The following is a 19,699-nucleotide window of genomic DNA, read 5'->3' as shown; positions in this document are numbered from 1 at the left end:
CATTGTATGGATATACCACTTTATGTTTACTCATTCTTCAGTTGATGGACATTTGGATTATTTCCCCATTTGGCTATTATCAATAATGAGGCTATGAATATTTATGTACAGTTTGTATGGACACACACTTTCAATTTTCTTGGGTTTATTGAAAATAGGAGTGGAATTGCTAGATCACATGCTGTTTTGAGGAATTACCAAATTGTTTTCCAAACTGGCTCCACAATTTTATAACCTCCTAGCAATATATAAGTTGTCATCTCTGTGTCCTCACCAACAGTTGTTACTGCCTGTTTTACTTTAGCCATCCTCATGGGGATGAAATAGCATCTCAATTTAATTTGCATTTGCTAATGACTAATGATGAGCATTTTTTTCATGTGCTTATTCGCCATTTATACATCTTCCTTGGAGAAATAACTATCCAAATTCTTTGTCCATTTAATTGGATCATCTTTTTATTTTTGAATTGTAAGAATTCTCGTACATTTGGGATATAAGTGCCTAATCCGATATATGATTTGTAAATGTTTTCTCCCATTCTGTTTTCATTATCTTAACGGTGACCTTTGAAGCACAAGTTGTTGTTGTTTTTTTTAAGATTTTATTTATTTATTTTTACAGAAGGGAATGAGAAAGAGCGGGAGAGAAATATCAGTGTGTGGTTTCCTCTTGTGAGCCCCCACTAGGGACCTGGCCTGCAACCCAGGCATGTGCCCTGACTGGGAATTGAACCGGTGATACTTTGGTTCACAGGCCAGCACTCAACCACTGAGCTATACCAGCCAGGGCGAAGCATAAGTTCTTAACTTTGACAAAGTCCTATTTATCTAATTTTTCTTTTGTCACTTGTTCTTTTTGGTATCCTAGGAAACCAGTGCCAAAAGTTTTGAAAACTTGTATGTATGTTTTCTTTTAAAGTTTTGTATTGACCCGAGAAACATTGATTAGTTGTTCCACACATTTATGTACTCATTGGTTGATTCCTTCCTGTATGTGCCCTGACCAGGGAGGGATTGAACCTGCAACCTTGGAGTATCAGGACAATGCTCTAACCAACTAAGCTACCAGGCCAGGACTGTATCTGTTTTTTTCTAAGAGTTTTATAGTTTTAGCTCTTACATTTAGGTCTATAATCCACTTTAATTAATTTAATTTGTTCTGTGATCTATTTATATATGGTGTGAGACAGGGGTCCGACTTCATTCTTTCATATGTGGATACCCAGCTGTCACAGCACCATCTGGCAGAAAGACTAGTCTTTCCCCGGTGAAGTCCTGGCACCCTGCACTTGCATTTTAATCTCACCAGAGGTTGCACTGGTGTATATTCCCAACCACAGGAGCCAAGTGCCTGTGTCTCAGACTGAGCACTGAAGGTTAGAAAAGGACAGATAGACTAAAGCTCATCAGGGACCACCACTTATGGTGGAGTGGGGGTAGGCTTGAAAGAGTGGGTTGAAGGAAGTCCAAATGTTTATTTCAACAGAAAATGCTGGGTAATATAAATTCTGAATGGGTGGGCCTGAATTTAAAACCCTGTTCTGCCCGTTACCAGCTGTGTAAGGTGTCCCTTACTACCTCAGGTAGTTATCCAAACCTACTTACTTTAGTTGCATTATACAGTGACCACATACCTTTGTAGAGTTGTTGTGAAGTGAATATGTTAATACCCCAGCCCATGACAGGCCCTCAATAATGGTAGCTATTGTGATATCTCTGTATGTGCTGTATGGGGCCAAGATCATGTGACTGTAGGGGAGCATCACAGTGGGATAGTGTTGGAGTCATTGGTTGTGGGATTTTTGACTGATCCTGTATAGAAACTTCAATCTATTGCTATGTGTCACTGTCACCCGGAGCAAGGCAGTACTGAAGTCTTCGCTGTGACATGTTAAGAGGGGGAAAGGATGTGACTGAGACTGAATGTGACAGCAAGACAAATCCTGAGTGACATAACGGCATGGAGTGTAGGGAGGCAGGCTGCTGCAGCAGGCAAACTTGTGCGGGTCCAAAATGGGCTGCTTGGGAGTTCAGACACCAGGACAGTCATCTGTCCTGTGCCCTCCTCCACAAACTTCCCTCCCTGCTTTCAGGAAGCAGGGAGGCAGGAGGGTGGCTTTCCTCACGGAAGGGGGATTTCATGTAATATCTACGGAGCTGCTGCTCAAGCACCTTTGGTGTCGTCACCCAAGGCTCAGGGAAAAAACCTGCTGGAAATGTGTGCAAAATGGGTGGGGTAGAACCCGGACAGGTTTCTCCTCTTCTTAGCTTTAGTCTTCAGAGTGGCTGATGAAAACAGAATTGAAACCTAAGAATTCCTTCCTCCTCCTGTCTGTTCCCTGGGGAGGGAAGAGAGGCATAGATGCCGCATCTCATTAAGCTTTTACAAGCTCAGTCAGGCAGAGTGGGCCCACATGGGAGGCAGGCAGGGGGCTTAGGTAGGCTGTAGGAAGTTCTCTCAGGAAATATCTGTCCAAGACCATGGAGGCCTGCTCTGTGCAAATGAAATAAGGGTCAACAACAGATGTGGAGTAATAGTGGCTTTAATTGAAAAGCAATCAGAAGGGCAACAGGGACAGGAAGTTGGTAGATGTGGGGACAAGAGAGACAGTGGCAGAGACAAGACTGCAGATTATAAAAATTGCCTGGAAGAGTCAGCTCTAAGGTACAGGAGTCCTGAGGGTGAAAGAGAAAAGGGAAAGGCTGTTCTCTGTACCATACGAAGCTGAAATAATGAGTGGGACTATTGCCCTTGACCTAAGGTGACTTCATTTTATCTTTCCAGGTTTTCACCCTGAGTCTTTTTATTAAAACTGAATTTATTGGGGTGACCTAAGGTGACATTAAATACAAGGTATGAAAGATTGGCATAAATATCAGTTTGAACGAGGGAAAGGAGAATCTTTTTCTGAGCTCAAAAGCATGAAAGAATTAAAACCATGATCCAAAGTGTGAGGCTGGGAGAGAGAATAAATAGCCTAGTGATACCACATATAAAACAGACCATAAACAAAGGAATGGGATTTGAGGTTAACGGAGGGTCAGCTTGCCTTGCCACCATGGAGGATAACAGTGCCGCAACTCCACGTGGGCATCGGCGCGCACTGTCTGTCCCCTCCTGGGTGTGAGGGTGAGGGGCTGGAGGGTGTGAGGGGTCACAGCAGCAGGGTGGCCTGGGCTGCAGCAGGGCAGGAACACCCACTGCTGACGAAGTGGGATTGGGATAGGGAGCCTGGCCCTGGCCTTGGGGTCTGCAGAGAAGGTAGAGGAAATAAGGCTGTGAGTATAGTGCACATAATATCAGGGTGATCACGGGAGGGCAGCCACAGACACGAGTGCCATCGCCTTCCCAGGCCAAAGGGCAGGGTTCTATCCCATCTAGGTTCATGCCCTGCCATCTAGCTGGAAACCTATGAGGTTCTGGGACTTAAAAGCCACAAGCCAGAGTCTGGGGCAAGGCTGACTTTAGCCAATTAGAGACCCTCCCTGTGGCCAGATAGACAAACTGCTCCCAGCTAGGGAGCTCTGGGTGTCTGCAGGGAAGCAGAGTAGTGTATTAGGGTTAAGCAAAGCATCCAGTGAGATAAGTAAGGGCTAGGGTAGCACCAGCGTATTGCTTCTGTCACTTCTGCAAGAATTTCTTGTTGAGGAGGAAAATGAGAAGGTTCACATTGACCTTGGCCTTGTTGAAGAGTTTCATGACAGCCACACCCTCGTACTGAAGCTGCAGGAGGTCCTAGTAGAAGGGGAAGGGAAAGGGAGGGGGTTAAGGCTTCTTCACTGTGGCCCAGCCAGTCTGTAAGACATTTTGGAGACTTATATAGTCATCCGGTGGCACTGGCCACTGCAATGGGGCACTGCAACCCCACTTCACAGATGAGGAAACCAAGGCCACAGGAGAGGTATAGTGACTTGGCCAAATGCCCATGCAAGCACAGCCATGCCTGAAATGAGTTTTCTCATTCAAAAGGCAAAACAGCAGAGCAAAAAGATTTAGAGTTGAAACGACTGCTTTCCTGAACAGCCTCTGCCTTAGGCTGGCTTCTTAACCTTTTAGCTTCAGAGCCTGTAAACAGGCATAATGCTTCAGAGCTGTGGAGGGGATTGAACGAGACACCGTGTGTGTAAAGTCCCTGACTTGCGATAGGGCTTCAAATATCAATCCTACTCCTGACATTGCCAGCCCAGGCCATTCTCCTGATGTCTGGCAGTGGGTGGGGTCTGTTTATGTCAGGGCATGGGGACAGAGGGGCTTGGGCTGCACGACCTTACCCTTTTCTTCAGGAACAGACGATACTGATTGTGTGGGGACCTGAGGTCACCTGTCATAAGGCTAGCACCGAAAGCGTGGCAGGTGTCTTGAGGGATCACGAGGATGTCCTCTCACCTGATAGTGAAGCTGAAAGCGCTCCATGTCCACACCCAGGAACTTGGCATTTACTTCAAACTTTCCTGCCTCATCTCCAGGAGTGATGTCAAAAATCACATTTCTGAAGCTATCAGGAAGAGGATTCAAAATGGGGCCCATTGCCTCTTTCCAGAGTCATAGTCCCGCTCTTCCACCCACTGCCCCTCATCCTGGTCAGTGCCACGTGTCACCCAGAGCCCAGGCTTCCTCTCTGTCACTCCCAGGGCCCAGCTCTGTCTTCTCCCGTTTACTTCTGCTCACCAACCCATATATGCCTGGCCCCAATCAAATGTTCTCTCCTCCGGGAATCTTTCCCAGCATCCTCTGCCTGGGGGTGTCTAGTGCCAGACTACACCCAGTGTCTTCAACTTTCTGTCTGGAGATGTCCTGTCTTCCCCACCATTCCAACAGCTCCTTCAAGGCAGGGACCATGCTTCTTCTCCCCTCCTACCCAGCCCCCAGCCAAGAGCTCCACCCCCAGGTAATGGGACAGCAAGAGGCTGACATTCTGCCTCTGAAGAAACATACTGAGAGGTGGGAAGATCTTCAATTTCCACCAAGACACCCTTCTCCAGGAGCTGGGCAGCAGTGTAATGAAGAGATAGCTGCTTCTTCCCCTTCCCAGAACTCCTGATTGAAAAAAGGCCCCAGAGAAGTCATCCAGTCAACCCTTCACCACCAAAGACAGTGTACTTCTCTGTGGCTGGTAGGAAGGAATTAGACCCTGAGGGCGACTTCTCACTAGTGGGAGACAAAGAAGGGGCTACACCTGAGCCCAAAACTTCACAAGGGAGATTCAAAGACCTGAGTTAGGAAAGGGCCATGCTGTGCTGGATGGAGATGTCCCTTACCAGCTCTTCTGTTGGTAGAGAGCAGGGCAAAGGTTGCCATGGGCAGGGTGAGAGGTCACACGGGAGGAAGATAGAACCTACTTGGAGCCGGGGGCCAGGTGGCCCAGGCAGGCCCGGATGTACTGGCTGTAGTAGTCACCCTGCTCCTCATAGAAAGTGGTCTTAGCACTCAGGCCTTGGAGTGTGGCCTGGAGCTTCACCAGCTCTGCCTTCCGCCGCTGCCGGTGCCTGCGCTGGTTACGGATGTCCTGGGGTTGGGGAACCAAGGGAGGGGGAGTTGGCCATTTCTGGCAGGAGAACCTCAGGGCCTGACCCAGGCCCAAGAACAACTCACTGTGAGGACCTTCAGGAAAAGCAGGAAGAGGGGGATTTCAAGGCTGTTTTTGTTAGGAGGAGCACAATCTCAAGGATGCCATCCCAACCCACAAAGGACATCTTTAGGACCTTCCCCACTGAGGAGTAACTGTTTCAAGCCTACTTAATTTTTAGTAAAAGAGAGTTAGTTGCATAAATACCTGGTTGGTGAAAATTTGGGGTGGGCACTTTCCAGGCAGAGGCCTGCCCTTGAAGTGCTGATACTATGCACACACGTGCACGCACATGGGCACACATGTGTGCACAAGCACATGGCCCCAGGCTCAGGTCATTACCTTGGCCAGTTTGTCCACCAGCTCCTGGTAGCCATTGCTGGCACTGACCAACCCCAGGCTCTCCAGTCGGTACAGGTTCCGTAGGACACGCCTTTGCTTCTCTGCCAGTGGCAGGAGAGAGCCAGCTGTCAGTGAGCGGTGTCGTCGAAGCAGCTCTGAGTTCTGGGCCTCACAGGCCTGGCGTCGGCACATCAGCCGCTTGTGAGCTGCTTCCTGGGGGGACAGAGATTCTGGCTTGAGGCCCTACCATTCTGCCCCCAAGCCAGGGCAGCCCCAGGGGCACCAGAAACAAAGGGAAACCTGGGCACTTCAGGGTATCACTGGGAGACTGCCCCCAGAGCCCAGCTTCTGGGGGAAAGAGACAGGGGTGGCTTGTGAGGAACATCAAGGTGTAACATCACAGATATAGAAGGGCCTCATGGAGCACCAAGGGGAGCAGAGGCCCAAGGGAGACCCAAAAAGTACAGCATAAAGGATTCCGGACAGACTGGCTGCGATTTCCCAACATTCGAGCTCCGAGATGCTCCAGGGTATTCAGGGCATTTCCCTTCTTTCGTGCTGTGTGCTAGGACGTGCCTCTACTGGCCATCCCACCTTTTCTCCGGGAAGCCCCTGGCTTAGTCTTCACTCCAGCTGGCCCAATTTGCCCCTTGTTCCCCACCCACTTACCACTTTCCCCTGCCTCTAGGCCTTCAAGCACCCACCCTCTCTGCTGAGCACCAGGCCTTTGGTGCTCTTTAAGGTAGTCTGTCTAGACTGTCTCTTGGCATCCCCCACAACACCTGGTACCAGGGGCTGGTGTCCCTGCAGAGCTCGCTCTGGTTTTAGTGGAGAGTGGGGAGGAAGGTGGAGTCCCAGGATCCTGCAGCCTGAGACTCCCCACAGCTATGGCTGTTCTCTGCCTGTGGGTCTCTGGGGTCAAGGACATAGGCTTAGCCCTCTAGAGCTCTCATTACTGGTGAGAGGTATCTGCTTGTGGCAGACTATGGGTGGGATCCAGGGGAAGGAATCAGTAGTGCTGGTGGGGTGAAGTAGAGATGAATGAGACAGTACCTGTGGGCTAGATGCTGGGAGGGACAGTATCTCCTTGAAGGAGTCCCCAGGGTGGAACTGCATGATGTCGGCCAGCAACTGCTTGGTGCTGCAGAGAGGGGGTTGATGGGGGAGAGATAAGGGACAGGGGAAGGGTCTGGACGTGGGACTGGCTAGACGGCAGACAGTAAGTGGACCCTGCCTAGCATCACAGCTGCCAGGGACACTAGGGAGGTGGTAGAGTGAGGGGGAGTGTGTGTGAGAAGAATGCCACCAGGAGGGAGACCCCTGTGATACAGAAAGAGCTACCCCATTCTGAACATACTGTGGTCTCTTGCACCTGTGTCCTCTGCCTACAGGGCCCTCCCGCAAAGTGTCTTCTTTTGAGTCCTTCGGTTGAAGCATGTACTTCCTCTCCTGTGAGACTTTCCCCAACCCAGGTGTCCCTTCTCAGCTGTCAATGTACCAGACACCCACCTCCTTCTTGGTGGCTCTGGCTGTGTGTTCAGCCCTAGCTCCATCCCACTTTGATGGCAAGACAAAGCTGAACACCCAGCTCACTTGCTTGCTGGGTGAATGAGTGGGGAGGGGCTGCCTTGCTGGCAGGGAGGTGGAGGTAGTGACTTGGCTCCTCTTCTGCCTGTATGAGCAGCCCAGCCCCCTGAGTCCTCCCTCACTTTTGCAGAACTGGGGAAACCGAGCTCCATGTCCACCTCCTAACCATCACTCGGCAACAACAGGGAATTAGAACTCAAGCTCCACCATCAACTGGCTGTGGGGCTCTGGGCCAGTCACTTAACCTCAAGTTTCTTCCCTTAACTAGAAAGCACTTTGTTACTAAGGTTAAGTGATAGCATATGAAAAGTGTTGGGTAAACAGCATAAACACACACACACATCCGTTGTTGCCAGTATGTTAACTATTCCTTTGCCTCCAGCTACAACACAGATCAGAAGCTGAGGATGGTAGGAGGCAAATAGCTGAGATGGCAGCAAGGGGAATGCCAGTTAGGCCTCAGGGAGAACTTTCTGAAGGACAAGAGAGCCCAGGAAGAAGGTGGCATGCCACTTCAGTGTAGGCCATTTGACGGGCCTGAGATCCAGAAAGCTCAGATCAGCAGGGGCCGCGGCCGCTCTCACTCACCTCAGAAGTAGGCTGCGGGCACCGGTATCGTCAGCGTCTGTCTCTAGCCCTTCGAACTTGTTGGTAAGTGTCAGGGACACTTCTAGTTTGCTCAGATCCATGCTCCCATCTGCACCTACATTTCCCCCTGAGGTCAGGTGAGAAATGTGAGGGACAAGCACACACTCTACATGCAGAGATAGGAGCACCGTAGACACACTGCTCCACGCACCCCTCTTCCAGGAAGCCTTCCCGCACTGCCCTGGGCTCCGCCCTGAGCACCAATGGAAGGGCTGTTTCCCAGAGCTTACCCTCGCATTACTGGAGACATGCCTCCCCAGTAGCCTCAGCCTGGGTGTCCTGAGGGCAGGGGGGCTGTCCCTCCCTGAGCCCGGAGCTCCTGGCTCTCTCCTATCTGTCGGTCTCTCCATTCTGCCCGTCCACCCCCAGAACACGCTTCCTCCCACTCCACAGCTCCTGAAATCCTCCCTTGTTGGGGAAACTTTTGATACCCCAAACAGGCCCACATCTATCCCTCCACATCTATCTTACGTGATTTAACTGGCCATTTATATAACGGTGCTGAGCCTCTACTCTGTCCGCTCTCTCCATAGTAGTGTGTGCCTACGCGTCCATCTCCCAACCAGAGGGGGAGGGAGGACAAGTGCGTAACCAGCTTCCCGGCACACATTCCAGACTGAACGAAAACTCTAGAAAGGGCAGGTTAGCATGCCCTGCTCACCTGCCTGTCCATCCCTCCCTCGGGCTCCCTGCAGGCCCCCAGCCGGCCCAGCAGGCCCCAGCACGCACCAACGAGGTCAGCGACAGTGGGCAGCTCCCCAAGGTCCTCCAGGAGCTCGTGTAGAGGGTCATGGTGACCAGGAGCAATCCAGTCCTGGTGCTCCAGCAACAGCTGCAGCGTGGAGGAAGCAAAGGAGACGCAGGGTCTGAGCCAGGCCTTCCTTTGAGGGCAGGCCCTCCACCCCATGTGGACTTCCAGAGCCCGGCCCACCTACCCAGCACCCCCCAGGGTGCCGCTCCTCACCTTGTGTGTGTTGATCAGCTCCCCCACGGTGATGTACACCATGGGTTTAGACACAGCCACCATGTCCGCGTACTCATCCACTGCAAAATGCTCTTCTGGCTCTGGCACCTGGCAAGCTCGGCAGATGAACCTCCTGTCTCCACAGGGAGAGTGTGTGAAAGATCGGGTCAGCACCCCACAATGTTCTGTTCCCACAGCCCTTCCTCTGGCCCCTCCAGTGACTGTTCAAGCCAACTCGGACTCTCCAGCCTCAGCTCTCACCCCTCTGTCCCGCCCCACCTCTCTCCCAGTTCCCTCAAACCACTTCCTCCAACAGCCCTCTTTTATCTCCACCAGGGAGTCCTTCCAGTAATCTCCCCTCCAGCCCACTAACAATTCTCTTCAGCCCATGAGTCTCTTCCTCATGAATTCCAGAGAGAAGCGGGAAACAAAAGATGAGGAGAAAAAGGGGGTAGGAAGGAACAAGGGTGCTAGGACCCTAGACCTGAACTTGAGGTGTGTCTCCTCCAGATAGTCATTCAAGACTCGCAGGTGCCGGCTCTCCCCAGAGAAGGTTTTGCCAGCTGCAGCATGCTGCAGGAGTTGAGCCACAGCCCCCAGGGTGTGGCGCTGGGGGGTGGCCAGGGCACCGCCTGCAGCCATGGCCACAATGTCGAAGGCGTCGGGGGCCACTACAGCTGGGTTCAGGAAGCGGTAGTACAGGAGGTTCCCTACAACCTGAGGACACAGGAGACCATTCCAGAAGCGCTCTGGGGTCTGCCTTGCCAGCCGCAGCCCCAGCCTAACCCACCCAGCTCACTTGGCTAGAAAGGACTATCTCTATCTCTGGTACAATGCTATCATTTTACAGAAGAGAAAGCAAGACCTAGAGCAGGCCAGCAACTTGCTCAAGGTCACACAGCAAACTTGAGCAAGAGATGGGACTAGAACCCAGATCTCCCAACAAGTCTGTGCTTCTCCACTCTGTCAGTTCATGTCCCAGTTGCCTTTCCATCTGCCAGCTGAACCCTGCTGGTAAGCCAGGGTCAATTTACATGGAGAATATTTTGCTTCTTGTGTTTTTACATTTTTACAGGGTTGATTTGTCCTTTTATCTCAGTCTGGGGGTTCACAGACACTACTGAGGCAAAGGAAAGCCCAAGAGGCTGGGGAGGAAAGACACTTGCCTTATAGATCTCAGTGTCCGTGGCATCAGGGAACTTCTCGGCCAGAGTCATCTTTAGGACCTTGGCCACATATCGCATCCCGTAGCTGCAGACAAAGTAACTGGGGTTCTACCAGAGTTCAAGTCAGGAGCGCCTGCTGGCCTCTCCCTCCTCAGGCTCAGCCACACCAGAACTGGGCAGTAGCACTGGCCCTCTAGAGCCAGCTCCCCGATGCCTCCTCCAGACGTCTCTAGGCCTTGCCCTTCCTTCCTGCACTGTCAGTGACCATAGCCACGCATCTGCTAGACTCTCACACAGTTCCCACCCCCCACGCCCCCCCCCCCCCGGCCCCTGAGTCTTTTCTTTGGCTCCTATAGTTTCCCTGGGGACTCCCCAGATCCCAGTATTCACCCCGCATTTCCCCACAGAGACACTTTTAGCCTGTACCTTGGGTGCCTGGCACTCACAGCCAGGACCCTGCCCCAGGACAGCCCAGGAGGCCCGGAGGTGGCCAACCTTGTTCTGTTACCGAGCACCTGTGAGGGCCTGGCCTGGGATAGGCAGGGTCCAAGCACAACCAGGAACTGGAGTAGGAGCTCCAGTCCTGACTCTGCCACGACTGGAGATAACAGCTTAGACTATTTTCTTCCCCTTTGAAAGTTGTCCCCTGGTCTAGAGGATGGGGGTTATTCTCGCCCTTGCTGTTTCATAGGGTTTTGTGAGGGTCAAGTGACAATGGGTCTGAGAAAGTGATGTATAATGGTAGAGTGCCATTCAAACATGCCAGAATTTATTATTATTTTTATTATTCTCATCATGGATGTGCCACCTACAAACTTCTTCAGATTTGTTTGAAAGCTATTGCTATCTCCTAGGGTACCAGAGACAGGAATTTACAGCTCATTGTGTAGTTTCCTTTTTGGGCTCTAGGACAGTCCTAACTGTAAGCTTGTAACCCCATTCTCCAGGTCTGGGGAGCAGAGTTACAGTCTCTGTGGGTCCCCTCACCGGTGTGCCCACCTTGCCCCCCACGGCAATAAGCACCAGGAAGGATGGCTGGCTGGCTGAATGATGACCTACGTGATAGGCTCACCTTGTCAATATTTTCAAAATAACACCTACTAAATTTTAAGAAAGGAGAGAACTATAAAGTGCTTACTGCTTTGAAGTATTTCTCATTTTTGACTTTGTGGACTGAAGAGTCCTATTGTCCCCCATTTGTTCTCAGATAATAAAACGCCCCCATAACCATTCAACGTCCCATTCTCTGGCTCCAGTGATGTCCTAACAGGTCGCATACAGACCTGCGTGCTACACTCCGGCTCAGGCTCCAAGTGAGTGTTCATGCACTCTGTCTCCACCCGTCTCCCGGAAGCCCTTGGGCACCCCAGACACATTTCCCTCCCTGTCCTGCCCTACCCGCCCAGGGCAGCTCTGCTCTTCCCATCACGGCCGGCCTAGGCTGGGTGGGGCTGCCGCACATACGGAATTTGGTCCACAGATGAGATGATGGCTACAAGGAACTTATCAGTCATGGCAAGGAGGGTGCGAAGGGAGATGTCCAGTCGTCTCTGGACCTCAGGGTGGCTCAAGGCCTGCTCCGAGGTGACGTTGTAGGGGAGGTGGCTGTGGGCAGAGAGAGATGAGGTGTCAGCCAGAGCCCCCTCCCAGGGCTTCCCCTGCCTGAAGCCCTCCCCCTTAAACTCTCATCTAACAATAGCATCTCACACATATTCATTTGCGAAGGGCAGCCCAGCATACTTATGGGGATCAGGCCAGAATAAGAGAAAGGATTCAGAGAGGACCAGAGCCATGTGAGTGGAAGGTGAAGAAGAAAAAGCTGGAATATCCACAGGGAGCTGGAAGAGTGCAGAAGGGAATGAAGAACCTGGAGTCTGGAAAGACTCCCAAAGAAAATGGAGGACACCATCCGTTTGTATCTAGCCTTTGGCAATTAGGGCAATGGGGAAAGCTGCGCCAGGGCCTTGTGGTCCCCCACCCACAAGCCTGTGTGCCACCAGGAGAAGCCACCAGCACTGTTGCTCTCCTCGGTGGCTCCTTTTCCCTAGTACCTGCACTTGAGTAATGCCTCCAATCTGTAAGGCCAACCTATTTCTCTTACTATCTCATTTGCCTATTCATTTGTAAATCTGAATATTCATCTATACCCCTATAAATAAAGAGTCCATATCCCAACTCCCAGCAAGTCTGACATATCATTTGCAAGCACTGACATAGCCATTAAATGAACTTGCATATTCATCTGTGCTGCTCGTTCTATGTCAGGCACACCAGGTCCAGGGTCACTTACATCAGTTCCATGTTAATTACCAGAGGGGTTTGAAAAGCTACCTTATTTCACCCTATAGGGCTGGTGTCATATTTTCATAAATCAGCATGCTCATTTATATGCCACGTTCAAAGCACACCCAAGCTTCCCCAGGGAGGCCTAAGACAGAGTAGATGAAAGAGGGCTCTCCCTCTGTCCTCTCTCTGCCCGTCTGCTCACCTGCGCTGCCCTGTCTGGGCCTCCATCTGGTTGATCCAGCTTTTGTAGATGTGAACAGGGTCAGTGTGGATGCTCAGCATCTTGTCCTGCAGCGCGTCCTGGATAACCTTGCCCAGGATCTCCATCAGGGCACTCTGTCCACGCCCATTACGGTAGAATCTCACCACCAGCCTCACCACAGTTGGGTTGCCTGTCACCATGTCCTGGGGCTGTTCCACCTTTGACCTGTGGTTCAAGAGGTCATTGAAGCTGGCCTCTTGCCTCTGTGTAGGACAAATATTGCTTTTTCTTCTTGAAGTTGTGGCTCTTAGAGCCTGCTCGGTATCCCTCCTCTTAAAAATGTCCTGTTACCTTTATCTCATCTTTGTGCTAACATGTCAGCCCATGTCTGCCCACTGTGCTGTCCTAGGACATTTCTTGTTGTCACTCCACTGGAGGCAGAGAAAAGAGGTCTCCTGATTACATTTCTACCCTCAAACCTCAACAAGTTGCTACCTTGTGAAGGTATCAACAGTGGCGTCTCTTAACCCACTCTTTCCATTCCTTTGCACCTGGAAAACAAACCTACTTGATTTCCTCCTGGAGTGCTGTCTTGAACAGCTGGAGCAGGAGATAGGCCTCACGGCGGTTGGAGGCATAGTTGTATAGGCTGAAAATCACTGACTCCATGAACTTGGTGGTTTTGTTCTGTGGCATCAGAAAGATCAGTTTGGCCAGGTAGATGGGTTGAGTCTACAAGAAACGGGGGAGATGAGAACGGCCACTCGTGCACCTTGAGGACTAGTGATCAGATAAAGGAAGGTTTTCCTGACGGGGACTTGCAATGGAGGAAACACTGTCACACTTTCTCAGGGAGTAAGGCATTAGGGTTATGGAAAAGGACATCTCACATGGAGGCAAAAGCACAGACACAAAGGCCTCAAGGTCCTAGACCCTCAGGAGATGGTGAAGACATCTCCTTCCAAAGTCCTCTGCTCACCTGGAGCAGGTAAAATAGGTGTTGATAAGCCTCTAGTTTCTGCCGTTTCTCTTTGCTCAGCGACTTTAATCCCTTCTGCTTGTCCAGAATCATCATATCCGACAGCTGTTCCTTATTCTTCTTGGTCAGCTTCTTGCAGTGGGAGACTACCTCCTGCAGGGGTGGGGGAGCAGGTGATACAACCAGCCCAGGCCAGCCCGGAGCACAGAACATATGGTCTAGAATCCGTGCCTGGAACAGCCAGGGCTTTCTGCTGTTCAAGGTATTCAGTGGACGAGCCAAGGGAGATAAACAGTTCTAGGGTGAAGATGAGCCCCTCCTACTACCCCAAAACTCCACCTGGCACCCCTGCCCTCACAGGGTGAGTCCCCAGAGAGAACTGGGTTGCCAGGCTGAGGCATAATGCCTAATGGATTTGCTGTTAGTTCTTCTTAAAAAAAAAAAAAAAATTTAGTAAGATTTTATTTGAACCAAAACTGACAACAGTTACTGGGAAACAAGACCTAAAATGTTCCCATTAGTTCGTATTGGACTGTTGTACAAATTTAAGTGGAGATATCATTTCTACCCAGTCCCTGCATATTTGTATGGTAACTCACAGTTTAAGGAGCTTACGCATCTTTCTCTACATTTGGTCTGGTGAGGTGGGCCCTCTCATTACTCCCACTTTACTAATGAGGAAACAGACTTCCCAGTTAAATTACCAACCCACAGTACCACCACTAAGAATCAGACATTTCAATTTTATGCCCAGTGCTCTTTCTACTGTATCACGTGTGCCCAACAAATTACTAGAATAAAAGAGACACCTAGGTTAAGGACCTGAGCCAGGTGATGAAATCCAGACATTTAGAAGGATTGGATTAGCAACCAGAGAATGTGCAGTATCACCACTCCAGAAGCAGCTAGGTTTGGGGAAGAGGGTGGGCTGGTAGGCCCCTCACCTGCAGGGTGATCCGGTTCTTCACCAGCAGGCCAATCTTGATGTCCATAAGGTTGAGGTCCTGCTCCAGCTGCTGGTTGGACCGGATCTTTCTGACCACCTCTTCTTGAAGCTTTAGCAGCTCTGCCTCAGCCAAGAAGTCCTGCTGGCTTTGATTCAAGAGGTGGACAAATCTGCATACCACGCTGAGAGGGGGATGGGATGCACGGACTGGGAGGAAGGGAAGAGGCATCAGGATTAGACATGCCTCATCAGAGGCTTTGTTGCCCACCCCCTACCTTTGTTATCCCGCCCTGTACCCATTCTGATTGAGGCCAGCAGGCCCCCAAGCCCCAGTCCTTTTCTAGCTGGTTCTGCTTGTAGGTAGAGGACAATGGGCAGCCTCCCAAGCCAGTCCTGTTCCTGAACTCCTTATCTTATAACCAAATGTGACATAAGAGCTGTCCTTCCCCTGCCTGTGGATTTATCCCCAACCTGGGCCTATCTCAGTGACCTCCACACCAAAGTCAGAGTCCTAGCTCCCTCAGACGATCCCCCGAGCCCTCCTATTCTGATTTACTACTTACTTTTGCTAAGCCAACTTGCTCTCATCTTTCATCCCAAGTTCACCTCCATTTAATAGCCTCCACCCAACTCTACCTACCCCGGCAGGAGTATCTGCACAGGAAGAAGCAGGGATGCCCAGTGGGTTTTATAATACAGGGAGGTCAGAGGTAGATGGGGCTTCTCCTGGAATCACTTTTGGAATGGGTATTTGAGCAAAGAGCAGCGTCTGAGCAAAGCTACATGGAATAGCAATGAAACTACATATAATATTCAGTATGGGACAGAAACTGTTTTACACACTTAAAACAACCCCGTGAGGTCAGTATACTAAACCCAATTGATGAAATCACTGAGGACAGAAAGGGTAAGCAACTTGACTTGTTTACACAACTGGTAATAAATGAAAGAGTCAGATTTGAAGGATGAATAAAATGAGGCCCTGTCCAGTAAGAGAACTAGATAAGGAAACCACAATTCACAACAGTCTAGTTAGTGTTTTCAGAGGTGTGAACACGGGGACCTTTGGGGAAACAAACGGGCCACCCAAACCCTCCTGGGGAGTGAAGAAAGGCTTCCTGGAGGAGGTAAGGCTCTCAGCCTGATGTCTGAAAAGGAGGTAAGAGCAAGCGAACACGGACGGCTGTCTCAGGAGGTGCCGGAGTCCATCGTGTCTGGAACACAGCGCAGAGGGTGCAGGCGGTGAGGGACGAAGCCAGGGGGCAGCGAAGCCAGAGGGACAGGCAGAAGCTGGACCACAGGGAGCCTTGGACGCTGTGGTGGGAAGACTAGACTTCCATCCAGGGCAATGGGGTTCACTGACAGGATTTACACAGGAGAGTGACCAGATCACATGGGCGGGTTTTGTGGATTAATCTGCTTGCTGCATGGAGGGCGGGTCTCGGACAAGTGAAGAGTGGTAGAATTGAAGACAACTAAAGACATCTTGAAATATAGTACATTAACTCATTTAACCCTCAAAACACCCTACAAGACAGGTACTGCCCTTATCTCCATTTTACAAATGAGAAAACCAAGGCAATAAATAAGTCAAGTAACTTGCCTAGGGCCACATGGCTAGTAAGTGGCAGTGCTGAGTAGAGTTTGGGATAATAAAAGTGGGAGACAGAACTGAGAAAAGAAAGTTTTTAGCCTTCTAGTGTGTCTCAGTGAGTTGGGTGTTGTCCTGCAAGCCAAAAAGTTGCAGGGCACACGCCTGGGTTGCAGGCCAGGTGCCTGGTTGGGGGTGTGCGAAAGGCAACTGACTCATGTTTCTCTCCCTCTCTCTCGCTCCCTTCCCCTCTCTAAAAATAAATAAAGTCTTTACTAAAAAAGTAAAGTTCTTTCAGGAAAACTATAACTAAAGAAAGGAAAAAGAAGAGAAAGGACGGCTAGGATAGTGTTATTAGCACACAGAAAGAGAAAAAATAATAAGGGCCAAGCTGAGGAAAGGTAAGGAGGAAAAGCAGCTGGCTGTCTGGAGGCAGATGGGCAGAGTGTCCGTGGCCAGAGGGAATAGGAGGTGCCCCCGAAGGCAGGACAGGGTGAAACAAGGGACTAAAGAGGTAAAGATGACTCCCAAACAGTATATTCAACGTGGAGCCCAGGAGTGTAACCTCAGGCCCAGAAAGGAAAAGGGCCATCCTTTTCAGGAATCCAAGAGCCAGTGGGGAACCTAGAGACGGACCACTAGTCCACCTCACAACAAGGAGGAGGACCTCCAAGGTTGGGCTTTTGGACTTTGGACAGGAGCCAAGAGGAGCCTAGAAGGACCTCTTTAAATGCATGCCCCCCACCCCGACCAGTGTGGCTCAGTTGTTTGGGTGCCGTCCTGGAAAGTGAAGGGCTGCCAGTTTGACTCAGTCAGGGCACGTGCCTGGGTTGTAGGTTCGGCCCCGCCTGGTGTTTCTCCCTCACATCAATGTTTCACTCCCTCTCTTTCTCCTTCCCTCCCCCTCCAAATGAATGAATAAATAAATAAATAAATGTGCGCCCACTAGCCTCACCTGGATTCCTGCATGCTGGAGCAGAGGTTGGGAGGTAGAAAGGTCATAGGCAGGGAGAGGGCAAAGTGGAAGAAGGCTGGAATTTTAGGGAGAGGAAAAAGAACCTTTTCTTTTTTTTGTGGCTTTAGCGGTAGCAAAGAAGATAACTGAAGCCTAATATATAATGAAACTGGTTAGAGGAGCTGTCCCTGTGGCCAGGCTTTTTGTCATTGGGGTGGGCAGGGTGGCAGTTGTTATCACACCTGTCTGACATTCTTGCACAGACAAGAATAGACAAGGACTTGTACCTCCCCCTTACCTGCTGTGCAGCCCCAGGAAGGATATCTAGACCTGCCTGACTCTGGGGGATCTCTATCTCCTCCATGAAACTGGGGGATCCCCAAAGGCAGGGGCACATCTCCTCACTGTTTGCCCACTCCAGGTCCCAAGGCATACTCAAGGTTTGCTGTCAATGAGAAAAAAGGGCTCAAGAAGGCCAGGTAACCTCTCCAAGGCCCCACTTTGTAAGTGGTGGGGTGGTGTGACTCTCTCCCTTGCTGACGGTTGGAAACCATCAGACTTGCCCAGCGGACACTCACAGACAGCGGCGGGAAACCAGGCAGTTCACTCACAATGCAGAGCAAGACCAGAAAGCTTACCTAACCTCCTATAGTCATCTCGGGCTTTCCTGGCTCGGAAAAACGCCTGGATCTTAATAACAGAGTTAACCTGTCATGAACACAGATGGAAGAAAGGTCACTGGCTGCCCTTGCCCTGGTTTCATGAGTAAAGGTCGAGTACAGAGACAGGCAGAGCAGGAGCACCCTCACATTCTTCTGGAAGTAGCCCAGACGCCTCTGGTATTGCCTTCGAGCCGCCCACATCCGGGCCCAAGCCTGAATCTGAAAAAAAGAGACACAATGCCCTCAGCTCCAGGACAATTCAGCCATCTCCAAAGATCACAAGTTGGTGAGAGGACTAGAAGTTGTTCTCAGAGGATCTTTCAAGAGAGAAAGGAACCTGCCCAAATCATGACAGCTACCTTGATTACAGCATCTACGTTCGCTTTTAAATACTGCCGCCGTTCCAAGTAAATCTTCCGTTGTCTGTAACCCCGCCAATGAGCCTGCGCATCAGGAGAGAAAAAGAAGTAACCTTGGCTGGTCCCCATTGGCCTGAGAGGTTTGTGGAAAAGCCTTATCCTGGGCTCTCCAAGGAAGGGTGGGATCAGGCAAGCAGAGGGGGAACGGGAAACTGGCCCTGTTTTCAAAGAGCTTCCAGTTTCAGGGGGAGACCAAATTCCTGCACATGGCCAACCATGCCCTCTGCCACACTCCCTGGTACCAGCTCACATGCACACACTGGAGTCGGGCACACACACCCGTGCTAACCAACACCTCCTCACAGAAACTCAACGGTAAGATACAGTTGCTTAGAAGGAATTAATAAAGCATACACCAAAGCACCAACTTCACCAAACCATGCACCATTATCTCTCCAAAACACACTCAGCCACCCATTTGGAATCCATCCAGACAACATCACACACTCCGAACTCCCTCACACGCACAGTCTGGGAAGGCACACGGGGCAAGGTTTGAAAGTGTGCACAGGCAGAGCTGTGTGCCCACTTTCTGTACCAATGGGCAGCAGGTCACTAAAACTCTTATAACTCACACTTCTCTTTACAACTCTGCCATACAGCTACCCACCCCAGCTCTAAGTGAGCAAGGTCCCCAGTAATTCAGCTGCCGGTCTAACGGCCTCTGCCCTCACTGGTCAGCTACAAAGGGTTCAAGTGACCATCTCCTCCATAAACCACACCCTCTTTGGTGCCTAAGACACAAATCTCATGGCTCCCTCCTATTCTGTCTCCTTCCTAGGCACTTCTTCCCTTTCACCCCAAGCTTGTGTGACGCTGATTTTCCTGAAGAACCACTTGGACTGTGTCTTTCTCAGCCCCAAAGTCCCCAACCACCTGACTTTCCTCTGCTCCCTACCTTCTTAAGGATTCCAGCCACATCAGATATTTTTCTCCTAAACATGTTTAATGATTTTTCTATCCCCCAATCTTTGTTTACATGCCCACCCTCCCTCCCCAGCCTTATCTCCCCTCTGAAATCATTCCCGACTTTCAGGGCCCATGTCAAATATCTCCTGGGCACTGCAGCCCTGGAGAGTGCTCTACCACTGACAGTGTCACAGTTTGGTGGGTTATGTGTATCCCTGTTCAGCCAATTGTCCTCCCAGCTCTTCTTAAAGCCAACTCTCCTGGCCAGGCTTTCCCTAGCCTGAGGATTATAGTGTCCCTCCAATTGGACAGGATGTTAAGACACGGCTTGGCTCCATGACACCAGCGGTCTGTTCTTATTAGAGTGTAGAGGCCAGAAGACCCCATTTCTAAGTCTTTCTTCAGCGCTCCTTCCTCTCCTACTCCAGGTACCGCCTGACATACCCTCTGCACAGCTGCTGGAGTGAAAGGCAA

At 50.7% G+C, this 19,699-nt stretch overlaps 1 protein-coding gene across 3 annotated transcripts in view; it reads right to left on the bottom strand.

Annotated features, from left to right (window-relative positions):
• Window positions 1-2,535: 2,535 nt before the first annotated feature.
• IQGAP3 (IQ motif containing GTPase activating protein 3) overlaps window positions 2,536-19,699 on the bottom strand; it is a 45,374-nt gene continuing 28,210 nt past the window's right edge. For 2 of the 3 annotated variants that reach the window (XM_045204825.2, XM_024571053.3), the window contains exons 20-38: window positions 18,257-18,340; window positions 18,045-18,116; window positions 17,874-17,943; window positions 14,688-14,896; window positions 13,744-13,896; window positions 13,333-13,496; window positions 12,765-12,989; window positions 11,741-11,881; window positions 10,277-10,361; window positions 9,595-9,827; window positions 9,111-9,243; window positions 8,876-8,978; window positions 8,087-8,213; window positions 6,965-7,052; window positions 5,912-6,124; window positions 5,343-5,509; window positions 4,939-5,040; window positions 4,390-4,498; window positions 2,536-3,738 (exon numbers count right to left, since the gene is read on the bottom strand). In XM_045204825.2, coding sequence (XP_045060760.2) covers window positions 3,625-3,738; window positions 4,390-4,498; window positions 4,939-5,040; window positions 5,343-5,509; window positions 5,912-6,124; window positions 6,965-7,052; window positions 8,087-8,213; window positions 8,876-8,978; window positions 9,111-9,243; window positions 9,595-9,827; window positions 10,277-10,361; window positions 11,741-11,881; window positions 12,765-12,989; window positions 13,333-13,496; window positions 13,744-13,896; window positions 14,688-14,896; window positions 17,874-17,943; window positions 18,045-18,116; window positions 18,257-18,340 — 2,592 coding nt within the window. In that variant the 3' untranslated portion in view covers window positions 2,536-3,624. The remainder of the gene's footprint in view (window positions 3,739-4,389; window positions 4,499-4,938; window positions 5,041-5,342; window positions 5,510-5,911; window positions 6,125-6,964; window positions 7,053-8,086; window positions 8,214-8,875; window positions 8,979-9,110; window positions 9,244-9,594; window positions 9,828-10,276; window positions 10,362-11,740; window positions 11,882-12,764; window positions 12,990-13,332; window positions 13,497-13,743; window positions 13,897-14,687; window positions 14,897-17,873; window positions 17,944-18,044; window positions 18,117-18,256; window positions 18,341-19,699) is intronic. The other variant, XM_045204830.2, reaches the window with a different exon arrangement.

Source organism: Desmodus rotundus, chromosome 12 (genome assembly GCF_022682495.2).
Source record: "Desmodus rotundus isolate HL8 chromosome 12, HLdesRot8A.1, whole genome shotgun sequence".
Classification (NCBI taxonomy): Eukaryota; Metazoa; Chordata; class Mammalia; order Chiroptera; family Phyllostomidae; genus Desmodus; species Desmodus rotundus.
This window is presented reverse-complemented; position numbering and strand designations above follow the sequence as displayed.